At 35.2% G+C, this 13,128-nt stretch overlaps 1 protein-coding gene across 2 annotated transcripts in view; it reads left to right on the top strand.

Moving 5' to 3' along the window:
- c11.1 (maestro heat like repeat family protein c11.1) overlaps positions 1–13,128 on the top strand; it is a 763,927-nt gene that overhangs the window by 414,756 nt on the left and 336,043 nt on the right. For both annotated transcript variants that reach the window (XM_090407949.1, XM_090407950.1), the window contains exon 25: positions 4,842–4,948. In XM_090407949.1, the coding sequence (XP_090264075.1) occupies positions 4,842–4,948 (107 nt within the window). The remainder of the gene's footprint in view (positions 1–4,841; positions 4,949–13,128) is intronic.

The following is a 13,128-nucleotide window of genomic DNA, read 5'->3' as shown; positions in this document are numbered from 1 at the left end:
GTTATTGTTGCACATAAACTAGGTACTGTGGAATCTGATACATCTGCAAAACCTAAAAAGTTTTCCCTGATCTTGACAATTCCATTGTCACAGGAAACAAAGCGAATGATAATGGTAATTTGTTCTGTTTTACTTGCATCAAGTGTGCAGTCTAAAATTATGGAATAATATTTAGATTTTCGAATTGATAATAAAATTGTATATCCCTGATTGCGTTACTTAAAGTTTCCAATATTTCATTTTGACTGTCTTTACTCAAATAATGTACTCTATTGTTTCGTTGTAGGGCCCTTTCAACGTGATTTTCCATAACGGGATCAAACAGTTCGACTAATTTTAAAAAATTGTCGTTATTCCGTTCATATAATTTATCAGATGATCCGTGAAAAGCTAAATTTTGGCTACCAAGGAATTTTATAATTTCAATCAAGCGTTCTAAAACACTCGTCCAATGTTTCTTTTCCATTTCATACATGCTTTGAGTCTGGCAATCAATAGTAGTTTTCATTATTAAATTTTTATCAAGTTCCTTCCATTTTAAGAAATTTTTCATGCAAGTTAAACTAGTCTCATGTCTATGCAAAGTTGTACTTACATTTCTCCAATTGTTATAACCTTCTACAAGCTGTTGATTCAGTAGGTGCGAAAAATTTGCAAAAAAGCAAAAAACGGAATTTAAAGTAATGGAATAAATGAGCCATGTTCTTGGCACGAGCTCCCCGTTTTCCATTTTTCTATTATAATACGTGTCGCCAAATTTAAGACCATATGTATCTCTGAGATATATTATATTTTTCTTTTTAACAGGCCCCATTTCACTTAAAACAACTTGTAATTTTTCATCAATATTTCCCCATTCACCTGGATCTTCTAAATTTACAGAGACTAGCAGTGTGTTACGTGGTCAACTACAACTAAATCTTCTTTTAACTGTTTTTCACTTAAATCATGCGTCTTGTTATCTTGTTAAATAGTTGCAATAGTACTTTCATGCAAACTGGATGATGTACACGGTTCTTCAACTCTGATTTCTGATGTATCGAGTTAGTTACAATCTGCATCAGAATATTTTAATATTTTAACATTAAAATCAAATTTATTTAATATTTTAACAAATTTATTAATATTTGCTTCTTTCGCAGCATGATGCTTATGATTTTGGGCACCAGATAACATTTTTTTAATTTTTGATTCCATTTCTATTTTATACCCACAAGAAATTATTACACAATGCGACACAGAGACAAAATAATAGTTCGCACTGCACTACTGTCAGTAGCCTACTGAGATGCGTACCATATGACTGGTTAACCAGCAACAAATGTTTTGTACGAAAATTCGTTTTTGCGCATAAAAACCGTTCGCCGTTTCACTTTAAATAGACTGCAGTAGACACAACAATCTGCAGGCAAGCATTTAGCCTGCTCTCGCTGCAAAATTGTAAACAGCTGGCTGATCAAAGAGGCGGCTGTTTATATTTTTATTTCGGTGTATCCGGTCTTTATTTTAATATCGATCATTCTAAGAATTTTTTGTTTTTATGATAAAAATTTTGTTTCTTAATAATGAACTTATGAACTGTGCCCCCCCCCCCCCCCCCGCGCAGTGGCGCCTCCTTCGTTGCAGCGCCTGCATGCCCGCTTCTGCCGACCCTGGGTATGTCAGCTCATGTGCTACTGAACTGTCAGTGCCTCTAATGAAGTTGTTTAATCTAAGTCTCAGCTCAGGTAAGATTCCAAGGGAGTAGAAGGAAGGTAAGATAGTTCCATTACGTAAAGGTGACTCCAAGATAGAAGTAGCAAATTACACACCAGTTAGTATCTCTGGAGTGGTGGTTAAAGTATTGAAAAAATTGGTTACAAGTAAAATTCAGAAGTGGGTGGATAAGAATATGATACTATATAGGGGGCTGCATGGCTATGAAAAGGTGGATCCTGCCTCAGTAATTTATTCACATTTTATAATAATATGACAGCAGAATTTGATAAAGGAAATGGCTACATCATGATACTCCTAGACTTTGTAAAGGCATTTAATGTAAATTGTGTACCAGGTGGTAAACTATTACATATTTAGAGCAAATGGAAATGCATATAAGGTTGGTGGCATGCATAAGGGAATGGCTGATACACATCACAGAGTGTTGTATGCTGACTGAGTGGCTTATGAGAGAATCAAAGCAAATAAGAGTGATTACTGGAGTGCTCCATGACTCTGTACTAGGCCCACTACTCTTTAATTTGTACATTAATGATATAGCAGTAGATTGGGTTGGGGGTGTAGTCAGTTGTTTGCTGATGATGCATAACTGGGGAGGGCAATAGTGGTGATACAGATATATTGCAAGCTAACTTAAATAAATTGGGAGTGTGGGCAAAGAATAGTGATTGTCAATTTAATGTTGTGAAATGTAAGTTGAGACCTATGACAACAATACTAGTTTTTCAAATGGCAGTGAGTTTGAGGCCATCTGGTGTGAGGTGAAGTCTAACAAGATCAGTTATGTAGTGGGTATTGTTACTGACCTAGTGGATCATTAATTGCTGATGGCAAACAAATGCATCACCAAATAAAGATGATGGATGCAAATAGAGTAATCATAATGGGGAACTTTAATTATCTGAACATTGGGTAGTAGTGAAATCTCATGAGAGAATTGAAATTGAATTTATCAAACTCTTGCGAGACAACTTCCTCAAGCAGCATGTGACAGATGAACTTGAGATCAAAGAACGTTAGATCTGTTTTATGGTGTTAGAGGGAATTTTAATTAAAAACAACTATTCTGCCTCTGGTTTTTGGCAGTTATCATGCGGTACTGACTTTGGAACTGAATAAGTTTATGAATGTTCTGTTCAGAAAAGGTAATTTAACTAGACTACAACAAAACTGTAACCATTCCATACATTAAAGGGATATCAGATAAAATAAACAGAATGCTACAGAAATACAACCTTAAAGCCACCTTTACATCTCCTGAAAAATTAAAGAACTTACTCAACTCATCCAAGGGTCCATTTCCTCTGCTGGCCCATCCTGGAATTTATAATATTCATTGGACCTATAATTTGCCTCATATAGGGGAAACAGTCCTAACAATAATGATGGTCAAAAAATCCCAAGAATATGGAAGGCATATATTCTTAAATAGAATATAGCTTTGATGTAGTATTTTATTTTTTTATATATTTAATTTTTTTTTCACTAGATGTCAGTCCAGTAGAATAGCTGTTGATCAAACCGTTGTCTCTTTAGCATACTGTGTGAAATGTAATATAGCTTTTGTCTGTATATATATATAATATGTGTATACTCCAGATGATGACCCTAATAGGAAGGTCGAAACGTCTGGAAATTAAAATAATTATTTCTAACACGGTTGTGGTCTCCATAATTTGTCTGAAATGAATGGATTTTCCTCAATAAGTATTCTGACTCCATGGAGATGCCTGCATAACAACAATAATAAATATTGCACAAGGTTGGTAGATAGACTGATCCCACTATCAACCTGTCAGTAGCTCTGAAGTTGGAGCAAAAATTTTGGAAAAGAAATGGGTTGATAGGTTAGGTTTTCAATGGACAGCATTGGTTTACTAAGGGAATATCATTTTTGAGCAACTTGCTCACATTGCATAATAAAGTTACCATTGAGTTTGATAAGGAGAATGGATACACCTCGATACTTTGGAATGTATTCTAGGCTTTTAACAGAATACAACATGGAAAACTGTTGCATAAATTGGAGAATATGAAATTGGATTATAAAATATTAGCATGGATAAGAGGATGGCTGACTGACATATCAAAAAGTGATATATGGAGGATGTGAGTCATCAAGATTTAAGGTAACCATTGGCATACCTCAAGCGTCAGTCTTTGGTCCATTATTATTCAATCGTTACATCAGTGACATTCGGAAAGATTTGATGAGTGACATAAAACTATTCGCTGATGATACAAAGATACTGGGTAATCAAAAATGGGGTTGATTTGCAGTACTTCTAAAATGATATGAATAGGCAGAAATTGTGGTCTTGTGAAAATAGTTATCAGTTCCATAGTGTAAAGTCATGATCTTTGGTGTAATGAGATATCCAGTGACATATTATATATTGGTGGGATTATGCTAGAAGAAACTGATCAGGCTAGAGATCTCGGAGGTCATAGAGGAAAAATTGCAAATAAAACTCTTAGGATAATTGGAACACTGAAATGAACCTTAACATATAAAAGCAAGGAAATCCTTTTGCCTTTTTTAATGGCCTTCATAAGATCTCACTTGGACTATTGTGCACAGAACTAGTCTCCTGGTTTCCTTAGCGATTCTGATACAGTGGAGAGAGTGCGAATGAGAGTGTTAAAAATTATATCTGGATTGTGGAATACTGATTATGCAGACAGATTGAGAATTTATAGACTAGCAAACAGGAGAAAGGTGGGTAACATGATTGAGTCTTACATCATACAGGATTTCAGTTGACAGAATTTGTCATTTTATTGAAGATGGGAAAAGGACAAGAGTGCATCCTTGGAAGTTGAGAATGAATGCCATCAAGAAGGGGGGTGAGAGCTAGATTTTACCATTATAGAGTGATACATGATTGGAATTGATTGCCATTGGATGTTTTGTGTACAAGTAGTGTGAATGAATTCAAGAACGGGTATATCAGCTGGTTCAGGTAATATGTGGCTTTCCTCAATGAGTCTCTGAGTCCCTGTAGGTCTCTTTTGATAATAATAAAAATAGATACGCCATATTCATGTAAAACTTTATTTATTTCTTTATTTATTTTGTTTTTTGTAGAAGTTCATATTGAAATGATTCTCTATTAACTTAGGTGACAACCAACAGCAACAAATTGCATCTGACATGGAAGAATTGAAGACTGAAATTCAAAATGATGATCCATCCTCCCTTTTTAATGTTACAAATGATTTAGCAAAGGTAAAGAATTTATTATTATTCATAGCATAACAATTATTTATAATGGTATCAGATAACTATGAAGTCACTAGACTTGTATTGTTGGGTCTTCTCCAACTCTGCCTTCTATATCTTACTTTAAATTCAGTTTACTCACCATTCACCACCCATTCTTGTACTGTATTCCATAGAAGTCTCCATTGAATTTACATAATTTATGATGTTGTAAATTCATTATGTCATTATAATTAGCATTGTTCCATTTAATAGAACTATGCAGTATCCATTTTCCTAGTTACCCATCTGATTTCACTACTGTCTTCTTCTAAACAGTGTTTATGATCCATTTAGAAATAATTAACTTTATATACATGGTTATTTTATTCTAACCAAGGAATTCATACTAACATTTAAAATTAAGCAATATAGATTAATGTTTACAGTAGATGAAATGCTTCCAGTGCCAAAAATGAAGTAACACATTTGTGTGCTGTAGCAATTATATGTAATAGTCCATAATAAAACTTAATGGTATAACTAACACCAAGAGGGAAAAAAGTAAAAGCAAGTTTATTAAACTCACTAATATTTTGCTGGTTTTCTACCCACCATCATCAGAGCACACTGAAACTGACAGGCACACAGCACTAAACCAAGTGATTGTAGAAACAATTTAAACAAAAAACAATCTAGTGACCCAACTTCCTAATGGCTCATTATCCTTCTATATCTACAGAAAATCCACTCATACTGATAGGTATTTATACAAACAATCACACCATCACTCTTCCCAACAGTATGGCATCCTCAAAATTCTTACCCACCAAACCAGGGCTATTTGTTCAAATGAGACAGCCCTTGAAACTGACCTTAGGGACTTTCACAACACCTTTTTAGCCAATGGCAAAGCTAGAGGAAATATAAAATAGATAAAATATTACGTACCCCCACCCATCCCTCCTACACTCAACACACAGGATCACAGCAAAACCATTCCATGTATTAAGGATACATCAGAAAAAAAAATAGCCAAAGTTCTTTGCAAATATGATCTCCATAGCACTTTCAAACCTTCATTCAACTACCCACTTTTATGCATTTTCCTAAAGATCGACTGCTACATCCTCTTGAACATTAGGGAGTGTATAAAGTACCTTGTAACTGCAAGTTAGTCTACTTTGGACTGACTGGTAGACCAGTTAGCCTTGAAGAACATAAAAATTACATCTGAGATCATATGTATAGCAAGTGGAGGGATGTGTGGCTGTTACAATTTCATTGTGCTCTGATGATGCTAGATAGAAAACCAGCAAAATATTGGTGAGTTTGATAAATTTATATTTTTCCTCTTGGTGTTAGTTATACCATTAAACTTTATTATGGATAATGAATTAATTTACCAAAGATCTGGGAGACTATCATTTTAAGAGCTAATACTAGAGCAGAACAAGCCAAAGCAAAATCTCAATACAAGAAGACTTGGTGAAATGTTTTTTTTTTTTTTAAACTTTTAATAGCAATCTGAACCATACAAGTCCAAAAGCAAAATCTTAGTATAGCAACCTGAACTATACAAGTCCAGAAGAAAATCTTAGTACAGGGGAGAACTAGCAGGTTTTAGTGTAGTGCTTTATTTTTTTTTTTTAACCATTAGAGATCAAGCTAAGTAAAAGATCAGTTAACAGCGTAGATTCAATTTACCCTTGTAGAGTGCAAGAGCATGTAGCTTGTTTTCATATACACATGTATTTTTCTGATGATGACCTCAGTACAGTAGTGGTTGAAATGTCAATTGTTATTTTATTAATAATAAGTAAAATAACCATTTCAACACGGGTGTTTTGTGTCCCTAAATTCGTAAATATGAATGCTGATCACCGTGCAACCTGAAAAGAAAGAATTAAGAGCTAATAGCCAGACTTCTCTGAATTAATTTTGTAGTTATCTGACCGATAAAGGGCGCAACATAACGACATCAGGTGTCAATTACAATTTTAATTGTTTCTACAGTCACTTGGTTTAGTGCTGTGTGCCTGTCACAATTTATTATAATTATTATTATTATTTAGGCCTCGAAGTAGTCAAAAGACTTATCGCAGGAGGCCCTTCCTAGGAAACACAAGTCTATCGAGACTCATCGTGGGAGGTCCCTCCTAGAAAACAAAGTCTATCATACCACTCCTTAAACTCATTGACCGTTCTCGCTCTCACCACTCTATCAGGCAATGCATTCCACGGTTCAACCACCCTCCATGCAAAAGAAACCACTCCTCACCCTCTTGCTTAGTTTCTTTTCATAATTTCCAGGGATGGCCCATTGTCATCACTCCTTCCTGCTGTTCAACCAAGCAAAAGAACTCCCCAGTGTCCACCCTGTAACAACCTCTCAACAGTTTAAAAGTCTCAATCATATCATCTCTCCTTCTTCTATCCACCAAACTCTGCAGTCCACATTCCCTCAGCCGATCCTCATGACTAACATTGTACAGTCCTGAAACTGTCTACCCTTTCCACAGTTAATTTATTCCCTTCGAATCCTGGAGACTAAATCTGAGAACAATAGTCTAAGTGTGGTCTGATCAGGGTCTTATACGACGGAATGATAACTCTTTTATCTCAGCAGGTCAGCGTCCTTCTCATTATTGCAGCAATCCTCTGTGTTACCTTCACCCCTTTGCAATATGTCCCCTGAATTTCAGGTTTCTATCAATCATCAACCCCTGATCCCTTTTCTTCCCTACTTCCTCCAGTATAGCTCCTCCAATGGAGTATGCAGCATCCCATCAATGGGTCCCAAACTTCAAGACCTTACATTTTACTGCATTAAGCCGACACCCCATCCCCCATTCATTTGCCCATTTCATTGTGCTCTGATGCTAGGTAGAAAACCAGCAAAATATTGGTGAGTTTGATAAATGTATTTTTTTCCTCTCGGTGTTAGTTATACCATTAAACTTTATTATGGATAATGAATAATACCTAAGCCTTTCTGTATGCATAATTAATGGTAACAATTTCTTATTATTATAATAACCTCACAGTTACTTTCACCTTAGGGATTAATGGTAATGGCATTCTGAAATAATTAAACTAATATAATTTTCTTCTGTTGTACAAATTTTGTCACAAGAGCATTGCTAATCATTACAGCATCAAAGTGAAGAAAGATTATTGTAAAATTTTGGCTATTGGATTTGAAGGTGTTGTGAAGTGAGGAACTAATTAACTGAAGTGTAGATTTGGAGGGGAATTATTTGATTGTTAATAATAGTGAATGATTCTTAATAATAGTGAATTGCTACATCCTCTGCAAAATCTGAGACATTGTCTGAAAAACCAGCATGAGCATAATGCTGCATGCTGAAATTTAAGGATTTATAACCTGAAATTTCACCAACTCAAGCTAGCAAAGTTATTGAAGGCTTTTTTAAGTTGAACACCGAACAGATACTAGAATTACGTCCAGAACAAAGGACAGTCTGTGCATAGACACTCCCATGGTGATGTTTCATGATTATTTCTGATAGACAGATCAGGTGGAGGGCCCAAATTTATATAGCATTGTCTCGTCATTCTGTTGCAATTCAGTGTGTTTTGTAGTACATGACTTGCTTCGAAGAACACTTTGATTAAAACCAAGATCTTTTGGAATGTGGAGTACGAGGACAGATTGAGAGATCTGTCCTCAGAGGTAAATTTCTAAGCCTCGTGAATATGAGGAAGATGGGGGTTGGATATGATTGAGACATAAGCTAGTCAGGGGTTGTTATCAGGTTGACAAAGAAGAGATTTTTTAGAATGGGAGAGGTGGGATACAACAAGAGGCCATTGCTGGAAACTGTATAAGGAGGGTGTGAGCAGAGGAGTGAGAGGCAGGTTCTTTGCATGGAGAGAGTGGATTGCATAGCCATAGTGTGTTGTGAATGTAAACACATTGAATCAACTTTAGGCACAGTTGGATGAGCATTGTGTGAAATAGTGTATATAGTACGCCCACAGATGTGAAACCCTTCGACACTTCTGTGCATGTCAAAAGAAGGAGAATCCATTCTGATAATAGGGTAATCAATCTGTATTGTGGGATGAGTTGTTTATTATTATTATTATGGAAAATTAACTTCTCTTCATGATCATTGTAGTTTTTAAAATGGTAACTATTTTGCTTGTATAATAGTTAGAAAATTTTACGTATAAAGCACGTGATTTTGCATGTTGGTGACCAATTCGTACATCGGCTTATTTCTTTCTCCCCTTCAACATGAATTGACTCTTCTTGGCAATCTGCCAATCACAGCTCTCGCTTCTGTGGTTGGACTATACCTCCTATGATGAGTCTCTGACTCCATGGAGGTCAGATGTTAATATTAATAATAATAATCTCTGTAGCAGCTTCACTTTTATCCACCTGATGAAATGGTCTTCATCTATGACATATTGAGCTAGTCCACTTTCTGGATATCCATATATCCAGTGGATATGGATGTTATATAAAGAATATAACAAATATATCCATACTGAATATATTTGTTATATTCTTTTTTTCTGGTAATTGTGGTCCACATTGATAGGGGATACTGTGGCCATCCAAGAAATGAGAGAGAATCTTGCTGGCCTTTAATTTGTCTGAGGGAAGTGTTGATTCTGTCCAGAAGTTTGTAACTTGTTCTATTTTTGTGTTGTTTCAGGAGTGTACCCAGTTGATCTGTTGTGCCTTTGATATAAGGTAAGGATTTTTCTTTCTTTCTTATTAATCTTTCCCTCTTTTACCTTTATGGTGCCAAGGGTTCTATTCCTTATAACTGCAACTGTTATACGAGGATAAGGTGGTTGGCCCTATGCTTCCCGGCCAGTGTATTCTATGTCTGTAGAAGTGTTGTTCTCAAGGCCGGTTTGCCTGCTTGCGGGAGAAAAACCCTGCAGTCCAATCCCAAGACCAGCTAACTTGGCTATGTCTGAGAAAGATCCTAGGCTTCTCACATCAGCAATGGGAATCGAACCCAGGACACTCCTTTCCCAGGCGTTGGTTGCGGAGAGCATAGCCACCTGGTTAACCAAGTGGACTAAGGTAAGGATATAGTGTATATAGTCTAGTTGGTGGGGTGAGGAGGAGATTTGTTCTATTTTAGAAGCATAACAAGTTTTTTTTTTTTTTTTTTTTTGTTGTTGTTGTAACCATTCCGTTCAAAAAGTGTAAGCAGAGCCTGTTGTTCCATATGTAAGGCCCCTTTTGAGGATGAAATTTGCTTTGCTTTGAAAATTCCAATTTTCAAATTGGTGTTTAGTCATAATAGGAAAATTGGCCATAAAATTTGGAAATAATAATAGGAATAGGGAAATTTGGCCACAACAATGCAAAGCACATCCCCCTTTTGGGTGTATAATGCTTTGCATTATGAGAAGAGCCATTACTTAGGCCTGTTTAATGAGCAGTTTCAATCTTTATATACTAAAGTCATTAGCCTAGTTATGAAGATATATAATGTGCAAAATTTGTTTGCAGACACTTGGATAAAGGATTAAACAAGTAATATAATTTCTTGGCAAGTAAAATATAACTTATAATGAAGTAAAAAAAAAAAAAAAAACTTTTTTACAATTATCTCTGATCTAGAGTATTTTAATAATAATATGGTGATAAATGTTTTTACTGCTTATATATGTGAAATATATATTTCTACATTACTTCAACCTTGGTATCTAGTACGCAGTCTGCTCTCCTGCCTAGGAAAGATTGCTGAATTAGTTACTTAAATATAAAGAGCTAATAAGCTTCATTTCGGCGATATAAACAATATTTTAAATTAAGGGGATATAAAATCCACATTGTTTCAAAACCGAATAAAAAACTCAAACATTGGAATCAGAGAGTTTCATGCCGAATATAGTAAAACTATAAAGTATCGGCAAACACTAGCGTGAGCTAATGCAAGTGACCCTAGTACGTAGTACAATACCGGACGACTCGTTGCAAAGGTGGGGAAAGTTCAGATCGCTATTCTTAGGTATTTTCCATAATGTAAAAACACATTTCCTAGGAAATGTTTGCATAATGTAATAACATTATGCATACATGTAATAACCCTCCATAATGTAATAATAATAATAATAAATAAATGTATGCATAATGTAATAACATTATGCATACATGTAATAACCCTCCATAATGTAATAACAGCATACATTTCCTAGGAAATGTGTTTTTACATTATGGAAAATACCTAAGAATAGCGATCTGAACTTTCCCCACCTTTGCAACGAGTCGTCCGGTATTGTACTACGTACTAGGGTCACTTGCATTAGCTCACACTAGTGTTTGCCGATACTTTATAGTTTTACTATATTTGGCATGAAACTCTCTGATTCCAATCTTTGAGTTTTTTATTCGGTTTTGAAACAATGTGGATTTTATATCCCCTTAATTTAAAATATTGCTGAATTAGTGATCCTAAGAAGACTGTAAAAAATCACTAGGGTAAAGAAACGTCATATTTAATGAGCAGTTTGGCTTCTGCAAGAATTGCTCTATTGTACAACAAATTGTCAGAGTCATGGAACACATCAATACAGGATACAGTTAGAGACAGTGCACTAGTGGTGTCTTTCTTGACATTGCAAAGGCATTCGATAAAGTCTGGCATAGAAGGCTACTCTATAAACTCATCAATTTCAAACTTCCTTTAGGCCTGACCAGCCATATCAGTTCCTATCTTGAGTATTGGAAGCTTAGTATGAAACTACAGGGAATCAGATCACTGAACACAGATTATAGCAGGAGTTCACCATGACTCCCTACTGTCACCTTCACTCTTTGCCATCTATATGGCTGACATCACCATTACAACCACCACATCTGCAGCTCTGCATGTGAATGACATTGCAATACTGGCCCAATCCCTAACTACAAGATTGATAACTGTAAAGCTTCAAATAACTATCTCAGAATTTGAGCAATAGTTCAGGAGATGGTACATTTACATCAGTGCAGACAAGAGTGTTGCTGTCCTCTTCACAAGGAAACAGGCACACCTCGAAGGAGAGGTCATCACATTTGACACTCCCATCCTCTAGCAACCAGTCATCAAATACTTAAGGATACAACTAGACAAAGGACTGTGCTTGCATTCCATGTAGATTTTGCCAGCTCTAAAGCAAACAAAACAATAGGACAACTTTACCTATTACTTCCTTGACATAGTCAGCTAGCTAGGCACTGAAAAACAAGTGCTCCTATACAAAATGATGATCATGACTATACTGACGTATGGATTTCCAAGCTGGGGACACATGGAGAACTCAAGCATCAAAGAAATACAAATCATAGAAAACGAGTGCATCTGCATGGCAATCAATGCTCCATGATTCTTGAGAAATGCACAGTTTCACCAAGAAGCAAATATCCCGGATATTATAACCCTCCTACGCGAAATGTCTGCAAACTTTTTTGTGAATGCGACGCTCACTCTAAGCCAGTAATCCACCAGATTAATTGCTTAGCGTGAGTTGTGAAGATACTTCATGCACATATTTTGTGTGCACTTGGATAAAGAATTAAACAAGAATATAATTTCTTGGGAAGTATAATTTAATTTATTAATAACTATGACATAAATTTCTGAAAAATACAAATTTAGAATAGCTAAAATATTCACTGTAACTGTTCCATTTTTGTATATTATTTGAATGTTATTTATGGATTTTTGTTTTTGTTGATTTTGTAATTTTGTATCTTGTACTTTACTTTTATTATATTGCTGTTATTACTATGTGTATTATAATTTAAACAAAAGGAAAGTATAAAAAAATATATATATATATATTTTTTTTTTTTTTTTTTCCATAAAAATTAACTTACAGAAACTCAGGAATTGTGGTTTTGGCAGTTGGCAACCCTAGTACTGTATGATACTCATATTGTAGAAAATTTTCATCTTGTCTGAATTACTATATAAAAATGATTAAAGCTCCAATGTTTAAGTAGTTTATTTAGTTAATATTGTATTTATATTAAGCTTCAAGTCAGTAATTTTTATTTTTCTTGGCATGGGCAGAAAACTAAATAGAACAACGGAAGGCTAGTTTCAGTTGAAGAATATTGGTTCATTCAGAAACATTGACTGTATTGACATTCAGTCCATGATTGGGCCAGTCTTTGAAATGCCCTTATTCACACACACACACACACACACACACACATTAACTGC

Source organism: Typopeltis vanoorti, chromosome 18 (assembly GCF_054136105.1).
Source record: "Typopeltis vanoorti isolate ZY-2024b chromosome 18, IOZ_Tvanoo_1.0, whole genome shotgun sequence".
In the NCBI taxonomy this organism is placed as follows: domain Eukaryota; kingdom Metazoa; phylum Arthropoda; class Arachnida; order Uropygi; family Thelyphonidae; genus Typopeltis; species Typopeltis vanoorti.
Note: the sequence above shows the minus strand (reverse complement) of the source record. Positions and strands in the feature narration are given on the sequence as shown.